Below are 17,601 nucleotides of genomic sequence, written 5' to 3' on the forward strand. Positions count from 1 at the left end.
CCTCGGCTCCCTGGGAGCAGACCTTGGATTAATTAGCATGGAAACCTTTCCGTTTTGTCTCTTTTGTTCAAATAGGCACTAAAACAAAAGTGGAATGCAACGAGCGGGGGGAAGAAGGTGGTCCTGCAGTGCACCAGGGCTTTGGTTTTCCTTTCTTTTCTTTTCCTTTCTTTTCTTTCCCCTCTCCTCTTCTCCTGAGCTCAGTCTCCTGTTGCTGGATGTGCAGCCGGAGCATGGATTCCCCAGCGAGCTTCCCCTGCTCTGACAGATCCGATCGGGCAGGAGCAGTGATGCCCACATCCCACACATCAGCATCTTGTGCGAATTGTGGTTCAGACTGAGCACCCGGGTCCGACGGGCAGCTGGAATGAAGGTGATGGACCAGGGCAGGACGGCTCCGAGGGGGGGATGCTCCCACCCCACACACCTCTGCCCTCAGCTCCCATCGCTGACCCGCGGGTTCAGCCCTTGGTGCGCCCCTGCTGGAGCACAGCTCTCCCAGGCACGTTTGATGTGGGGCGCTCGGTGCCAATAATTGATCCCGTCGAAGAATCTGCCAACGGGCACGCTCCGTTCTGCCTTTAATAAATGCGTGCATCCTTTACGCCCTGCTTAATAATGCAACAACATGAGGATTTACAGAAAACAGCAGGATGTCTGCAGGTGCTCGGTACCTGAGTGAGTCCAGAGGAGCTCCAAGTTAACTTCGGCATCAGGGTGTGTTTGTGTGTGAGCTCGGTGCTGCGTTATCCTGTCCTTGGGCAGCGCTGCAGGCGCCTGCCTGGCCCCATGGCAGTGCCTCTGGCACCAGCAGATGCTCCATCACATGGCTGGGATCCCCCATGGTCCGATCCCAGGATTTGGGTCTGGGGTGCTCTGTTTTAAGGACTGAGTGATGCAGCAGAGCCCCAGCCCCAAGATTTGCTGACCTCCCAGCGCTGAGCTCCCAGGGGAACGGGGACAGCTGGTCCTCACCGGAGATATGGGCTAGTGCACAGCTCCGGCCTCTCTGCCTTTAACCCTCTCCCTTCCCCAGGTAAATGATGATGTTCCCGTTTCCAACTCCCTGCTCAATTTATCTTGTTTATTGACCCAAGCAGAAAGTCAATGTTTTCTTCATCTGCCATTTGCTTTGATGGCAGCCAATTTGGTTCAGCAGGAACAAAAATGGATGCAACAGAGTTCAGTGCCAGATTTTTTGTCTTTTTTTTTTTTTTTAAAGTGCTGATTATCTTCCTTTTTTTTTTTTGTTTTTTTTTGTTTTTTTTTCCTGAATGCACCTGGCCCTGGACACAGCTTGGCAGCATTCGCTCTGTGATATGGCTGCAGGCGAGGCTAAAAATGTGCAGCAACTCCCCTGGGGCTGCAGAGCCAGGAGGACGCCCGCGGGTCAGCTCATTGCAGGTGGTGGCCAGGGCTGCCTGCTCCCTGCTGGTTCGTGTGGTTTGGTGGTAAAACATTTGCATCTGGGGGCTTAGTGCATGTTTGGAGCTCGCTGTCCTCCTCAGAAGGCTGGAGGCCATGTTGTGCAGCCGTTCCCTGGATGAGAGGTGTGCAGGCACCGCACCGCAGGCTCCCCGGGTCTGTGGTTTGCTTCTTTCACCATCTCTGCCAGGGTGTTCATCAGGCTGCGAAGCAGCACAGGTTCAAAACTGATGAATGAGCAGAGTTATCCCATGCAGGGGGCTGAACAAAGCTCCTGCCCCAAAGAGCTCGCAGGCCCAGGCCAGCGTGTGGGGGCTGTTCAGCGCTGGGGCCGTGCTGGCAGAGCTGCAGGGGTGGCAGGAGGGGCACGGGGCGTGTGGCATCTTCGTGGGGAAGGGGAAAAAAAGGCAACCCCTTCTGGCAGTGTGTGGGCAGCATCTGGATAAGCCACAGTGACCTAACGGGGCTGTGGCTGCTGCACGGGGTGGTTTTGGTGCTCCCCCAGCCACGGATGCCCATCCACGCCAGTGGTAGCATCTCTGATCCTGGGCTGTAGCATCTCTGATCCTGGGCTGAGCCCATTCAGGGAGGTAAGACAGCAGAAAGCCTTTTCAAAGCTCCTGCTCAGGGAGGTAAAGCAGTGCTCTCATCGCCGGGCAGGGTGGGAAGGGTCCCTACCAAAGGCGGCAGCAGATCGGGGTGCCCCAGGGACCAGAGCCAGGGAGGAGCAGTCCTCGGAAGGGTTTGGTGCCCAGCCAGCTTCCCCGTGTGTGCTGCCCTTGTGGCAAACCCAGCTGTGCTCCCAGGGACTGCTAATGGATGCTGGGCACCTTGGGAAACATGGACCACATTGGGTGTCTTGGATAAGAGCTGAGGCCTTTTGGAAAAAAAAAAAAATCCATCCATATGGATGGAGAATCCCTATGCAAATCTCTCCCCAGGTAGAAAATTAATTGGATTCTAACTTCAAAGGCTGCTTCGGGAAATGAGCTCCAAATAACTCCGTTGTGCCTCCGTTCCTCTGTCTGAGGACCTTCACCTGGCTTTGTGGAAATCACCGGGTGTTGCTGACAGAAGGCACCACCTATAGCAGGAGCTGTGCACAGATAGGGACGCACAGAGGCACCCCTAGGAAGTGCCCCAGGTGAGTGGTGTTTGGTTAATGCAGCTGGGGGCTTGGCTCCTCGGGGGCACACCGCGGCCGATCCCTGGTGTGCAGCACAAGGAGCTGGAGGGGTCTGGTGGAGCCTGGGATGCAGAGAGATCGGGGAAAGGAGATCATGGTGTGTTTTTTGGGGGGTCAGCTGGGTAGGAAGCCTTCTCGCAGAGCCTGGCATTGCCCTGGCTGTGGCAGGAGAGCCGTGGCTGCTGCACTGCCTGCAGTCGCCAGCACCCGCTTTCCCAGGACTCGGCCCCGTCTCCTCGCAGCAGATCGATGGGAGCAGCAGGTGCTCAGCAACTGCGAAAAATCAGGGCATAACCGTCTGCTGCCGCAGCCCTGGCCGTTTCCTATTTATCTAATCTAATTCTATTGGCATTTCTAAAGTGCTTTTCACCACTGCATCTAAGCACTTTATAGGTACCTTGGAAATAGCCCACAATCGCTGTGTAACGAGGGTGGCTGGGGCTGGGATGTGGGCTCGTCCCGGTGCCTGCCTGCAGGTGAATGGATGGGCTCCTTCTCCTGTTTCCCTGCAAAGCCCAGCTTTCCCTACTGACCCTCACAAATTGCTGCAAACTCAGATCCAGAAGAGCCCGTTAGATCCCAGAACTTACCCCAAAGTACCCTGGAAGGCTGTAGAAAGGAAGGAAAAGAAAACAGCAATGCATTTGTGCTTAAGCAAACATTCGGAGCTGAGCTACAGGCAGCCCCAGGCTGGGATTTGCAGGCTTGCAGTTGCAAAGTGCTGCTGGAGGCACCAGTCACCCTGCAGAGGCTCGGGATGCCCAGGCATGGTGACATTTTGCAGGCAGGTGCACACGATGCCACTGCAAGAGCAGAGCTGTGGGTGCCAGACCTGCACCCAAGGGCGAGGAATGAAGCACCAGGAGTGGCTCGGGGATGGGGAACAAGCAGCGAGCTGAAGTCCTGGACTGCTGATCACTAATTATTTTGAAAGGCAAAGAGCTGGGGAAGGTGACCAGGTGCTCGGGCCCTCCCCAGCATCCTCACGTTTAATGAGGCCGGGTCGGGTGCGGACACGTGTGCCTTGGAGAGGGGTCGGCTGTCAGCTGAACTGCTCCCGGGCATCTCAGAAGGGAGATTAATGGGATTTTGGCCAAGCTGCACGGAGCTGAAGCGCGGTCTGCTTGGCTCTGCTGTATTCTAGGTCAGCCTGGGCAGTCGCTGCCTCGTACTGGGGGGGCCTGACCCATCTCGTGATGTTTTCAGCCTTTAATAATTTAGGATGATACATCCCAGGCCTTCTGTCCAGGATTTTGCTTGATTGCTTGTTTTTCTAAGATTTCTTTCGCTTCTCCAGGCAAAACCGTGGCAGGGGATTGAGGCAAACATTTATGAGGCTCTTTTACAAACAACAAAAAAAAAAACAACAACCAACCAAACAAAAAACAATCAACAAAATACATTAATTTGGCCAGCTTAAAAGCTCTTCCGAAAACCTCCAACTGCTTTACGCAGAGTGAAGTCTTGGTTGATTTTAGCTCCCTGGCTGAGCACAGAAAGCATCCCCAGGGAGGGAGGCAGCAGGCAGCCAAAAGGGTCGGGAAGAGGACCCGGGGGAATGGGACACACCGGGACGAGAGGGGACAGGACCGTGAGCGGGGCAGGAAGGGCCCTGCTCCTGCAGCTGAGGGTGAAGAGCTCTGCCCGCCCGCAGGCTGAGCCATGGCTGCTCCTGGCAGCTGCTGGAGATGAATTCCTTCTTTTCCAGCTTAAGAAACTAAGCGCTCGCAACACCTTCCCCTTCCTCCCTCCCCAGAATAAAACCCCAGGCGACCTCCTCTTTAGCAAACCTTATTAAGGTTGCCGAGCTCCAAAGCCAACAGGTGCCAGGGCCAGTTTGCAGTGCAGCCTTCAGGCAGCCCATCTGTGCATATGCATTATGGAAACGTCTCTAATGGCACGGTCACGCACTGCTTTTCACCTCTGCCTTGCTCAGCACAGGCAATGAACCTGCTCGGGGAATGATCTGCGTTAATGTGGAGCAGTAAAAACTTCCACCCGAGTCAATGAGAGCTGTGCTGCGAGCAGAGGAAGTGTCATTTAATGCTAAGTACTCTGAAAAATCAAGTCTAAATGTCTCAGATTTGGTTCACGTAATGCAGGGGATATTTTTTTACATTACCGTTCCCAGGTCTTGGCTCCCCATCTGTAAAACGGGGACGATAACAGGGAGATTGGGAACTTAATCACTTTATTGGTTGTGAAATACTGCTGCTTCCTGGCGTCGAGCAACCAACAAGCAACCCATGAGGAGCCGAGTAATTGTGCATGCAGAGCAGTGTCTGGGCAGAGCACGATGAAGGGGAGCTCTGCGTCCTCCAACGAGGAGCAAACACGCCGAGAAGCTGCAAATGGATTTGTTTGCGAGGCACTGAGAAACCTGCAGGTGTTCAGAGGCACCTGGGGTCGGTTTGGGATGCCCTAATGCCAAGCTCCCCCACTCTTTCTGGCCCCCGGAGACGCTGAGCTATTGCTCAGCACCATCACCTCCGGCAGTCGGGGAGGATCGGGTCGTTCAGATAACCCTCGCGTGTGTGGTCTGGCAATCAACACCTTCATCAGAGTGCATAATCACCGGGGGCTGAATTAAGGTTGCCTAGGCAACCTTAGGTCTCACATTTTCCGAAGTTTTGAGTATGTGACTTCGCAACCTGTGCCATTTCCTTCCCTGTACTTCGCACACACCCGGTGCGTGCCCGCGCTGTGCGGGGCTGCGGGCTGGGTCCGTGGCTCAGCGGCTTTGTGCTGTCTGTGGGGTCTGCAGTCATTTAGGGCTTTCCTTGGGGGGTTCACTCCGGGTCTGCCTCGCAGAGAAGGTGCTCTGCAGGACCTCTTTGCTGCTGGAGATCCCGACATGCAGGCAGAGAAAGCCTGGAGGGCTTTGTGGCTTTGCTCCCTGGGGATTAAGCGAGTGCGGTGAGTCCCTCCGCTGGGTCGCACCCAGGTACCAGCAGATCACATCATTTAACTGGGAGGTTTGGAGGTGGTTCCAGATGCCTCATCTCGCTGCAGCATCAGTGAGGTGTGCCCAGCAGCACTCGCTGCTGCCTCCGGTCCCTCTCCTGCCCAGATTTTCGCCTTCCTGCCTGACGCCGCCTCGCCTCTGAGCAGGGAAGGGTCCCTCCGCTTGTGTTCCTAAACGTAAGGCAGAAATGTATTTACACAGCCACAACTTTGAAATTAATACATTGGGAAGATGGGATGGAAGGAATTGCTGGGCAAACTGAGCTAATAAAAATATTAATTAGCATAGAGAAATCATTTGATAATTTCCATTTATGTATTTTTTTAATTATGCATTGCTTCCCCAACTGATAACCCCGCACCATTAGCGTGATCCATTTAGCTAGATAAACATATTACTTTGTAAGTTAATTAGTGTTCAATTACTATCAATTAGGACGTATTACTACCACCGATTCCATGTTAAGCAAGCAGATTCCACCGCTGTTAATTGTTTAAATTATTAAGGGTTGGAGCTGCCTGGAGCCCCTGGCCACAAGGTGCAGGTCGGTGTTCGCAGTGCTTGGGTGACCCTGGCTGCACCCGGGGCTGCCACGGCTCCTCCCTGAGCCTCCAGGTTTCTTTTCCCGGTGCTCCGAGTGTGACAATTTCGTATTATTCCATCTCTTAAGGAGTTGAAGCTGTGCTTTCCACATGCTCCTGGCATGCTGCAGCTTTCTGAACGTTCACAAATCAGGTTGCGAAGAGTTTTTTCTTTGCAAGTGAAGTTTGGAGTAGCTGTGTGCAAGAAGGGAAGGGAAAGAAATGGGTCAGGCTCATTTCAGATAATTTTGAGGCTTTCATAGTTATTTAACAAACTTCATAACAAAAGCTAGCACACCTAGACTCGGTGTGTCTGTCTCTTGGTGCCAGTACAGAGGGAAGCAGATTGCTGGGAAGTCCTTTCGGGGCAGTTAGCTGAGGTTTTAGGAGCAGCTGTGACAGTACCACCAGGGATCCACCTTTGTGTGAAAGTGGGAAAAATGGCTCCATCAGTGCCAGACACCTTCAAAACAGGGGAAGTCACATCCCGCCTTGAATAATTACCGCCTGATGAAAATAATGAGGAGTGTGTGGAAGGCGTGCAGCGAGTGGCGATGTCTACCCAGCACGGCACGGCAAGGCTGAGACCTGTGCTTTTGGGGAGTTTTCTGCCCCCCTGAGGGACAAACCCATCCCATCGTGACCCATCCGTCCCACCCTGTCCCACCCTGTCCCATCCCACCCCATCCTGCATTTTGCTGTTACAGGGCCTGCAGCGCGGGAGCATGTGGATGGTGCCACCACTGCATGGGACATGCAACCTGGTGAATTTGGGGGTCATTATGAGCTGCTGTGAACTGGCTGCTGATGCACATATCTCCAGGGCACTTAACTAATGTGGTTCATCAACTTCATCATGGTTCTCGTGCCTTTTCTTAAACCTGCCCGTGCTGTGGTTGCTTGGGAGAGTGAGCCGGTGCCGCTGTGCACAGAGGGCACTTGGTTAGCTTTTGGCTCCTGCAGGGTCAAAGCAGCACTGCCGAGGCTTTCCTGAGATGGGAAAAATGTTAAGAATGGGGAAAGTCTTGGTCATTTCATGTGTGGCATCCCAACCCTTCACGGGGCAGAGCTGCACTGCAGAGCTTGAGGGGACATCAAGTGGGACTAGGGGGACCTTTCCCTGGCTGCCCTGTGCCCACTGGGACATTTGCTGTATGGGGTGGGTTTTGTCAGGCTGCTTTTATTGTGTAGTGTTTGTTTTGCTTTGCTTTAATTAAATTTCTGGTCCTTCTGGTTGCCAAGGCAAGCTTTGAAACGCTCCGGCGGAGCGATGGTTTTATTGACTCTCTAGCAAATTATTGAAGCGTGGTAGGAAATTCTTGACACTTTCAACCTCAAGGTTCTTGGGAGAGCTTTTTGTTGTTTGTTTGTTTTTGTTTTTGCTTTCTTGCAAGCATTTATTATAGCATTACCAAAAGAAGTGGAACTATCAGGAAAATTGATAGTAAGCAGCTCATCGGCAGTGGTGTGACAGGTAGCTCCACGGAAATGCCTTCTCTGATGCCACCCAAATCAGGCTGATTTAGCACAGTTTAGGACCTGACATGGATGACAGTTTTTCTTCAAATCTCCCACCCCTGTCAGAATGACTGAAAAACGTCTGTGGGTACACTGGGCAGACTTGAGAAACTCCACATAAAATAAGCAATCCGCTCCGTGCCCACACATCTCCTTGTACCACGTTAAGAAACCTGGCTGGGGAGGTGAGCTTAAAGATTGAAACCGTGCAGTTTGTAAGGCAGAAGCTGCCATCCCCTTTAAGGCAGCCCCATGAACCACATCTGTGCTTAGTGGCCCCTTTGATGCCGTGCCTGCAGACCGGCTTCCCGGAGCATCTTTGCTCTCTCAGTGTGTGGAAATGCTTGCTCGTGGCTTGGTGCTGCAGGAAGCGGTCACTTCATTCACTGCAGATGCTGTTAACAGTGCAGTGGGTGGAGGAGAGGGTTGTAGAGATGCTGGTCTCTTCTTGCAGGTAGAATTTTTTTAAAAAAATAATCTTGAATTCTTGGGAGAATCATGCTCTGTGGCTTTTTAATCAGAGACCACTTTTTTTCAGGTGACCATTTATTGTACATTTGTCATAGTTTGGATGTTTAACTGCACAGCTCTGTATACAAAACTGCTGAGCCTGTGTCATGATGAAACCAGCTGGAATGGTGCCACGAGCACCTGAAGTGCTAGGAGTACTGTAAATAACTTTGACAGCATCTCCAGCTGGAGACCCAACAGTGGCGAGCACCTTTAATCCCTCTCTCTCATTGCCTTCATTCCCCAACGTGATCGTGAATGAAGTAATACCAGGACCGTGGACAGAGGTGTGAAAATGAAGTAATGTAGAGGGGGCTTCGGGGTCTTTGGGTGACCCCAGGGAAGGGAAATCCCCAGGGAGCAGCGTGGCCCTGCTGTGCAGATGAGCGTGGACGCCTCGTGTCCTGCCTGCGTGCAGCTGGGCCGGTCAGATCCTGACATCTCGTGTCTGCACGCTCGGCTTTGCAGAGGTAATGCTTCTCCATATGTATGTAAGTTGTGTTTTACAAAATGTGATTATTGGTTTTGCAGCACACTCTCGGCTTTGGGAAGCACATCGCTTCTGTAACGAGCTGAGCTCGGCGTTGTTCAGCCTCCCGGAGCTCTGCATCGCCGGGGTTTGATGCAAGCCAGGGACAAAGGACTAAGTGAGCTCGGCTTCCTCTACAGGCTGCGATTCCCTCTCAGGGCTGATCTTTCAAACTCGCAGCTGAGAGCATTCGCCCTCCCCAGCTCCCCAGCTTCCACGAGCGCCGAGCCAGGCACCCAGGGGCTCCCCCAGCTCTGGCATCCCTGGTCCCAGTGGTTCCTCCGAGCGGTTTGCTCTGCAGCTCGATGCAGAGTTCAGCACCCTCAGTAATGATTTCAGTGCTGGCTGTTTTAGCAGAGGAAAAAGAGACGTGAGGGGAAAAGGAAGAGGAGAGAGAAAGATGGGAGCAGGTGAGAGCACAGGTGGTCCTCTGAAAGCATTATGCATGGGGAGAAATAAGTGCTCGTGGCATAGCTGGGGACCTCAGGCATTGCTCAGGGTAAATCTATCCCCGGGTGAGATGCCAAGAAGGAAGGATCCAGGGGGGATCTGGATATAATGTCTGGCTGCACAGGGAGACACCCCACAGCAGCAAGGAGAGCAGCCCTTTCCCCACACCTGCAGCACAGAAGCTTCATGGCCAGGAACCAGTCAAAGTTGCTCAGGGAAGCATCTGTTGGGCTGAAAAACGGAGAATCTGGGTGTGCATTGCTAAGTGCTCTTTTGCAAGTGCTGGTAAGGTCCCCGAGTGGGGTCTTGATGGAAGCAGGGAATGAGGGTCCCTGGGGGACTGGTGCTGCCCTTGCCCTGGGCCAGGCATGTCCCCTGTGTGCTGCTCCCTGCAGCTGAAGGCAGCCAGGGCCTGTCCGGGTGTGGGACGGGGGTGACAGTGACACCCCCTGTGCGTGGCCCTGCTGCTGGGGGAGGACGAGGTGCAGGAGAGCAGTGGGATGCTCCACGTGGGGCACTGCGTTGTCCCCTTGGGGTGACGCTGCCTTGGCACTGCAGCATGCAGAGAGGCATGGGCCCCAAACCTCCCGCCTGATCCCTCTCCAAACACAGCTCGGGGAGCAGATGGTGGAGCAGCGCTAGCTAAGTCCCAGCTTGCCTCCTTTTCTTCCTTGTTTTTCTCAGTGATGGTTAACCTTGTAAGATGCTGAAGTCTTTAACCATTAGTAGGCAATAAAAAGGGGCAGCTGAGTTGAATAACACCCACTAATCCCCTTCCAAGATGAGCTGGAGAGCAGAGCCACTGTGATGCTCAGGAGCTTATTCTGAGATGAGCACTTTGGAGGCTTTGAGAATTGCACGGTGTTGATATTTCATGAATAAATAACCCCCAGCAATATTTGTCACTGAATCTGCTTCATTAATGAGGGCCTGGAACAAAGGGGGAGGATGCGGAGCCGTGATGAGGTTGAAGAGGAAAGCATTTTGGAGTGAAGTGACACACACACAGGTGACAGGAGGTGGCACGGGGTGGGCACCATGGGCCTGTGCGGGAGCTGTGCAAGGTGTGGCAGAGAGCAGGGCTGCTGTGCCATGCTGCACAGACCTCTTGTGGTGTTATAACTTGTCAGGAGGGTAGGTTTTACCAAGGTGTGCTGTGTGATCGGCGGGCTCTGGCAGGGAGCAGAGTGCATTTCATTGAAAAATGTCACCTGGGTGTCTGGGGGTGCCTGGAGGGCTGGGGAGTGAAGCACGAGTGTGCTTGTGGGGAATCCGGTGTGAGAAACAAGGTCACTTGCACCTAAATGCCCTTTCGACAGTCCTTAATGCCTTCTTGGGGCTGGTGGGGAGCTGCCCCATCCTCCCAGCGTGCCAGGGCCAGGGACCCCCTGGGGGTCTCCCATTTTCTCCACCTGGCTGTGGCACAGCACTAAGGAGCTCGGGCATGCAGGGAAATTTTGCTCCGCCGCCCTGCTCCACCTTTCTGTTACTTTTTGGATGAGGATACACGCCTTTCAGATCTCTCACTGCCTCCAAGTGTGTGACACAGTAAATACAACCTGTATGGGGCATCAAGCATCCAGCTCCCCGTCCTCTCCATTCCAGGATCCCCTGCCTTTGGACAACTCTCCAGTTTCCCACACATGGCAAGCTCGGCCTGACAGGCACAGCAGGGCTCTGGTGCTCTGGCTACGCTCAGGACAGGCATAAAATACTGGTAAAATACCATCCATTTTCCCCTAACACATCTGGGTAGCTGGAGGAGTGCCCAGGCACCCAAGTGGGGGCCTGGGCAGCATCAAGGGCAGGAGCTGGAGGGGAAGAGGCAGAGGGGCTGGGGCTGCCCGGCTGGGGCTGGTGACATTTCAACGCATGCCTCCAGCTGTGCTTCCCCACCTCCCAGAGACGTTAATATTTTAATGCTCTTAATGGCTCATTCAGGCTCCTCTGCGGTGATCCGTGATGCCAGGCACCGTTTTGGAGAGTGAGATTCCTGCTCCCCCCTCTGATTGCAGCAGGTGCGTGAGCCCCCCCACGTTTGTGCCTCCAGGCTGGAATTAAAGCCCAGTGCGGTCCCGAGGTGCTCAGCATCCGACCCAGGTGGGGCTGAGCTTTCCGTGTGGCTGGTGGGGGAGTCATCAAGATTTTTTGTGGATTTTTTGGTTGATTTTTTTTTTTTTTTGGTTAGTGAATAATATGCCCTTTCTCTCCCCACTTCCCTCCCGCAGAAATATGTGCCTTGATCTAATATATTCTGCCTTTCGCACTCCCTCACTTCGGAGGAGCTGCAAATTCTGGTGGGAACAGAGTGCTAATAGAAAAGGGCCTCTAAAGATATTTGAAACATGACCAAGAAAGGACAGAGGGAGATTCAGCTCCAAATATACTGGAAAATCTAGGAGATGGGCCAAGAGAGGGGGAATATGGGAAACGAGATAAGCAAAAGGGAAAAGTTAATTGGGAAGCATTAATTGGGGTGAAAGCGGGCAGTGCAGACAGTGAGTCCCGGCTTCTGGAATCCAAGAATTGCCTGAAAATCCTAAATCTGTTAGAACTCGACTTGAAAGCTGCTGCTTTTTGTTGGGTTTGGTCTTCGGATGATTTCTGGCCTGCACGTTTGCAGGGAAAAAAAACTCAATTACGCCCTAAAGGCTCAGAAAGCAGAAGGCAAATTAAGGAAAAAACCCTCCTAATGATTGATTTATTTTTAAAATCTCATCGTTTTTATGCCAATCTCATTACCATTTTTTTTTTTAAGGCCTGACTCATGCTTTTTCCAGCGCTGGGTGTTGGCAGGGCTGTGTGCGTGAGCGTGACGGCGACTGTGTGCGCAGGGGCCCTCCTCTGACGGCTGGTGCAGCGCTGCTCCGCCGCCGTCCTCGGGGACTGCTGAATATTCCTCCTCTGCCGTTCTGTTGCCAAGCGTGAGGTTTTTGAGTTAAAAAAACTCCAAAACCAGAGCGTAGCAGCGGGCATCGAGTGGCCGTGCGGGCTGTTTGGTGCCGCTGGGAGAGCAGGGGAGGTGCCGCAGGGCGGTGGCAGCGCCACGTGGCTGCCGGCACTGCCTCGCGGGTGGTTTAAGGCTGGAAGGTCAGTGCTTATTTGCAGCCTCCTCTGGATAAAGATCTAATAAATAGCCTGCGGAGGGCAGGTCCATCTCCATCACCGACTTGTTCCCTGACCTTGGGTGAAGCGCTTCGTCTCCCACGCGTCGCTGCTGTCGGTGTCCGGATCCGGTGCCCAAGATGGGTTGCGGCAATCTGTTAATGCACAGAACATGCTCTGCAGATGACAAATACCTCAGAGATGCTCAGAGCTCTCAACAAGCATCTGCGTTCCCTTAGCAAGAACCCAGCACAAAGTGCCGAGTACTTTGTCACAGACAAAATCTGCTGTGTGCGCAGCTCGGAGAGGCAGGGCTGGGAGCTTCTCAAGTCTTCATATGGCCACTGAATTCATCAACGTTAGCGCTTCTTGCATGTTTAAGAAAGGCGTTTCGGATAACAGCTGTGCCCGGGGTGTGCAGGGACGTGGTGGAGAAGCTGTGCCCAGACACCCCCAAACCCCGCTGGGGTCCTCAGCCCCGCAGGCACGAGCATCCCCCGGCCACATCCCAGCAAGAAAGCAAAGCTACGTTTTGTGTGGCTTTAAATCCTAAGGGACATCCCCATGTGATGGATGGGGTGCGGGTGCTCAGGGAGGCTTGGCTCAGGTGTAAAACCTCCACGAGGAGTTTCACTGTTGTGGATTCCCTGTTGGCTCATATGGGGTTGGTACCCACTAGCAATACCAACCAGGCCCCTTGTACCGGGCAGCTCGCACGGGAATGGCGGGCAGGTAGACCTGGCAACCTCAGAGCTGGCTGATTTTTCTCAAGGATGTCAAAGCTGTGCAGCGAATGAATTATGCAGCAAGGTCATCAAGCCTTCATACTCTTGGCACACTTCCCCCGACCGAGTTTTGTTCCTCTCACGCCGTGGTTTTGCCAGAGCAGCCCTCCTCGGGGATGAGGTGTGGCGCTGCCCCTGCCGCCGCCTCCCTGTCCCTCCCCGCCCTCTCTAACGGTGCCTTTTCTCTCCAAGGGAAGAAGCGATGCTGTCCACCTACTTCGAAACCATCAATGACTTGCTCTCCTCCTTCGGGCCGGTCCGGGACTGCTCCCGCAACAACGGCGGCTGCACCCGCAACTTCAAGTGCGTGTCGGACCGCAAGGTGGACTCGACGGGCTGCGTGGTACGTACCGGGGATGGGACCGAGGGGATGCTGCTGCTTGCTCTGGGCTGCACGCTGAGTACAGCAGATATTTTGATCTGTTTCTGAACACGCTCACGTCTGACCACACAGCCGGCTGCGCCCAGAGCCCTCTCAGACCCCAGATTTGGGGCAGATGCTCTGAGCTGTTCCCCGCTATCGATGCGCAGAGGGGTTTTGCCGTGCTTCTGAGCAGGCTGGCTCGGGGCTCAGCACACCAGCCGGCTCTGCCCCCTCTCCTGATGGCAACGGCACCGCTGGTTGGGGCGAGGAGTGAGCCTGAACCACGGGGCAGGGGGCAGAGCCTCGGGAAACTGCCAGGGGAAGCTGGAGCATCGCGGCTCCATCTGCCCAGAACAAGACAAGGATTAGCACGGGAATGCTTGTACGCCTGCCCAGAGGGGAAGTGCCATCAGAGGGGATCGCAGGGGATCACAGCACGGCACCAGCTGCCCCCAGCCCCTGCTCCACAGCCCCCAGCTCCCGCAGGCTGCGCCCGTCACCCCTGCCCGCCGCCAAGGCAGGAGTTAAGTGTCTCTTTATTTATTGAAGATGTTTATACACGGCAGCAGCCTGGAAAGGTCAGGCTGGAGTGGTGCCGTCTCCGGGGTGGCGTTTTCATTATCCCCTTCTCCGATTGCTTGTTAAGGCCATTTAGCACGGCAGCCTGATGTGTCACAGCAGCGCTCGGCCCTGCAGCGCCCGCGTCTCCTCCTTCCTATTCCTCCCCCTTTCGTGCTTTCTTTTGCCATTGTTGTTTTCTTTTGTTCTGGCCCTTTCCAGGGAGGGGCTCGCTTTCAGGCTTTTTTTTTTTTCCTTTTTCTCCTTTTTTTTGGGTGTCATTTTGCTCTGGAAACTAATGTGCCTTCCAGACACTGTCAGAAACAATCGGGGCTCTGATTGCCCTGTGCCGCTGGGAAGAGATGCCTCTTTTTAAAAGTCAAGATATATTAAGATAGAAATTGTCAATAAATTACAGGCCTAGCATTCACCGTGCCGGCACACAGAGCGGCAGAAATTGAAAACTGTGTCACTCAGGGAAAATAACCCCCCCTGCTTTTGTAATGGCTAAACGAGGCTGTATTTAAGGAGAACAAAACACCTCCGGCAGGAAGGCCGGGAGGAAGGAGCGGGGAGTCACCTCCTGCTGCTCCCCGAGGGCTGTGGGCTAGAGGTGCTGCCTGGGGCCCTGGGGGTGCCAGGGACCCTGTGCCCCCCATCACACCAGACGGTCTCAGCGATGCCCGTCCCTCCTCGTGGCTCCTTTTTCCCCGAAGCCTGGGGATAGCAGTGCTGAGCCCCATAACGGAGGGCTGCTTTCATCCCCGACGTGATGCTGGGGGATTTAACGCAGCCCTCCCCGTGGAAACATGCCGGAGCTGCTTTGCAAACGGCCTCACGCTCTGTTGCTCGGGAAATTGCCTTTTTCCCTTCCATCCCACCTGCTGGCGTGAAGCTTTGGCAGGAGCTGGGCAGGGAGTTTGGGGATGCAGCGGTGCTGGGGTGCAGCCACCTCGCCCCTGCCCTGCCCCCCGCTGCTGTTTCCCCCCCTGCAGGATTTTACACCCATCGGTGCCCTGCAGGTGCCCAGGAACTGCAGCACTGCAAGCAAACGTGGCTGTTTCCTGGGGGGAAAAAAAAAAAAAAAAAAAAGCCAAACCCAGCGATTCCCCAATCTGGGCTCCCCACGGGCTGTGTTTGTGGTGCAGGGTGGGACTGCAGGTGGTGGGAGCCGAGTTTCTGACCCAGCCACAACCTTTGGCCGTGACCTTGAGTCCCCCCCGGCCCCAGTCTCGGTGCCAGTGTCTCCTCCCCAGCTGCCTCCCCAGGCTGCGGGCGTGAGCTGGCTCTCCAGTGCCAGCAGGGATGGGGTCATTTGCTGCACATTTGCAGGGATGTCAGTTAGTTTTAAAGCTGAACTGCTGTGAACTCAATTTGCCAATTTGGTAAGTGCTATGGGCAATATCGGGATGTAATTTAATTAAACTATCCCCTTTTTATAGAGTTCAGGGAGCACTCGCATACTAATTTTAGCACTAGGTTTGCTTCAGCTTCACTCTGGACACTGTTTCTCGAATCATGACATGTTGTTAATCTTTACCAGTCAACAGTTTATTAATTTGCCGAGGACCACAGAAGTATATAATCAGTGGTTCATCAATCAAGGCTAAATCCAACAAATGTTCCAGGCAGGTACTGAGCATAAAATATACATGTGGGCTTGTAAGCAATTAATACCCACCAGAGCCGGAGCCTTGCAGCTCAACCAGGGAACAGCGCAAATCTCAAAGATTTCTTCTTCCTTTTATTTATAATCATCATCTGTTACCAGCTCCTTCATGCCCTGAACACAGCTTCCAGTAATTCTGGGGAGTGAGGATGCATTTATCTTAGGGCTTTTAGCAGCGCAGTCCCTGCCATTACCTAATTGTTTGGTCTTCAAGGGACGTGTTTAAGACACTGGGGGGCAAATGCTTGCAGATGTTGGCTGGGGGCTCTCCCAGGTCGGTCTCCTTGGGCTCCTGGAGGGGACACGAGCACGTCGCCCTGGTAAGGCACCTGGGAGACCCGGGGCTCAGACCTGCAGTCTCAGCACTGGGCTCTATATGGGAAGGGTGATTCTCAGGGCCATGGCTGCTGGATTCCCACCGGGGTCTTTTTTTTCCCTTTTCTCGTGTTTTTTTTTTTTTTTTTTTTTTTTTTTTTTTTTCTGTTATTTTTCCTCATACCCAGTAGATGGCATTAGTACTTAATGGTTTTCTGCGCTTCTTTACTTATCGGAGGATTTTTATTCCTTGCTTCATTTTCGGCACTGCGAGTTGCCTCCTTGCTGTACCTGTGGTTGGGATTGCTAACCGGAGCCTTGCCTCGGAGCCCGACTTTGCAACACAACAAAATAGCCCCCAGGCTCTAGGAAACGCCTCTGCTTCCATATTGTTGACGGGTCAGAGGAAGCCACGGGCATTTCCCAGGAAAACAAAATCCCAGAGAGCATCCCTAAATCCAGTGGCTCTGCTCTGCCCCTTGAGCGCAGTGTGAGGGTTGTGCCATCGTCCAGGGATCCCAACAAGCCAGGAGGAGCTGTACAGGAGGAGCAAGTCGGGTTATAATCCCTGGAGGAATATATAGTGCTGACCACTTTTGCTGGCACATCGGTAACCGCTCAGCCAGGAGGGAAGAGGTGCTGGAAGAAGGAGAGGGCTTGACCACCCATGGAGGTCATTTATTGGACCTGAGGGAATGAAGGAAACACCTGCAACGTGGCTACAACTCAGGTTTCCCCACCTGTCACTTGCCTTGGGTTTGCAGCCCCAGCTGGTGACCAAGTCCGTGTGTCTCAGTCCAGCCGTGCCCCTTGGGATGGGTCTCACCACCACCAGGACCTCCAGGAGAAGCACGAGGACACGTGTTGGCCAGGCAGCGGTGGGGAGGGCAGCTCGGGGTCTCACATCAGGGCAGCAGCACAGTTAAGCTCCTTGTTTCCCTGCTCTGCAAGCAACTTTGCAGCAGCAGGGGGGGGATCTGATGGTTTCTGTCCATGGAGCAGGGCTCGGTCAGCCCCAGAGCACCCCCTGAGAGGTGCCAGCAAGAAGGAAGGGACCAAGCACTGCTGTTCTGCACATTAAATCCAGCAGATCAGCACCATCTTACTACTCTCAGACTGAGCTCCTGATAGCAGATTTTTTTTTCCTAATTTAAGAGAAAGAAAAAAAAAAGGCCACAAGCACAATGTAATCTGCTCTTCTTCATGATCATGGGGTCAACCCATCAGGTAGGAGAGGGTTTGTCTCCACGGCACGCAGAAGGGAGACGGGCTCTTAATTACCTCATGGCCAGTGCCGTGACACCTGTGCTGTGTCACTCCTGGCCTTCTTAGACATGGAAGGAAGAGAATTTGGCATGGTCCACACGGACGCATAAGCCTTAGCTCAGCCTGTCTGGAGCTAATCCTTCTCTTTTGCTCTCTTCCGCATCAAAATGATGGGCTGCTCCCCGGCTGCTGCAAAGCGGTGCAGAGAAATGGCTTAATTTAGGAGTGTAACCATTCCACAGAGAAATGGGATTAGGAAGGAGGGAGCGGGCCAGGGCCTCTCCTTCCAGCACGAGCCATCCAGGGGCTTCCTGGGGACCAAGGGGAGCGGGGAGCTTCTGCAAAATGAAGCAGGTGAAACCGAGCACTGGTGTT

The 17,601-nt window shown here is 53.8% G+C and overlaps 1 protein-coding gene across 4 annotated transcripts in view; it reads left to right on the forward strand.

The window, feature by feature from the left end:
• ASTN2 (astrotactin 2) overlaps positions 1-17,601 on the forward strand; it is a 315,865-nt gene that overhangs the window by 155,810 nt on the left and 142,454 nt on the right. For 3 of the 4 annotated variants that reach the window (XM_084494620.1, XM_084494621.1, XM_084494622.1), the window contains one exon: positions 13,247-13,397. In XM_084494620.1, the coding sequence (XP_084350746.1) occupies positions 13,247-13,397 (151 nt within the window). Of the gene's footprint in view, positions 1-12,927; positions 13,176-13,246; positions 13,398-17,601 lie in introns of those variants that run through there. The other variant, XM_084494623.1, reaches the window with a different exon arrangement.

This window comes from Aythya ferina (genome assembly GCF_964211825.1).
Source record: "Aythya ferina genome assembly, chromosome: 20".
In the NCBI taxonomy this organism is placed as follows: Eukaryota; Metazoa; Chordata; class Aves; order Anseriformes; family Anatidae; genus Aythya; species Aythya ferina.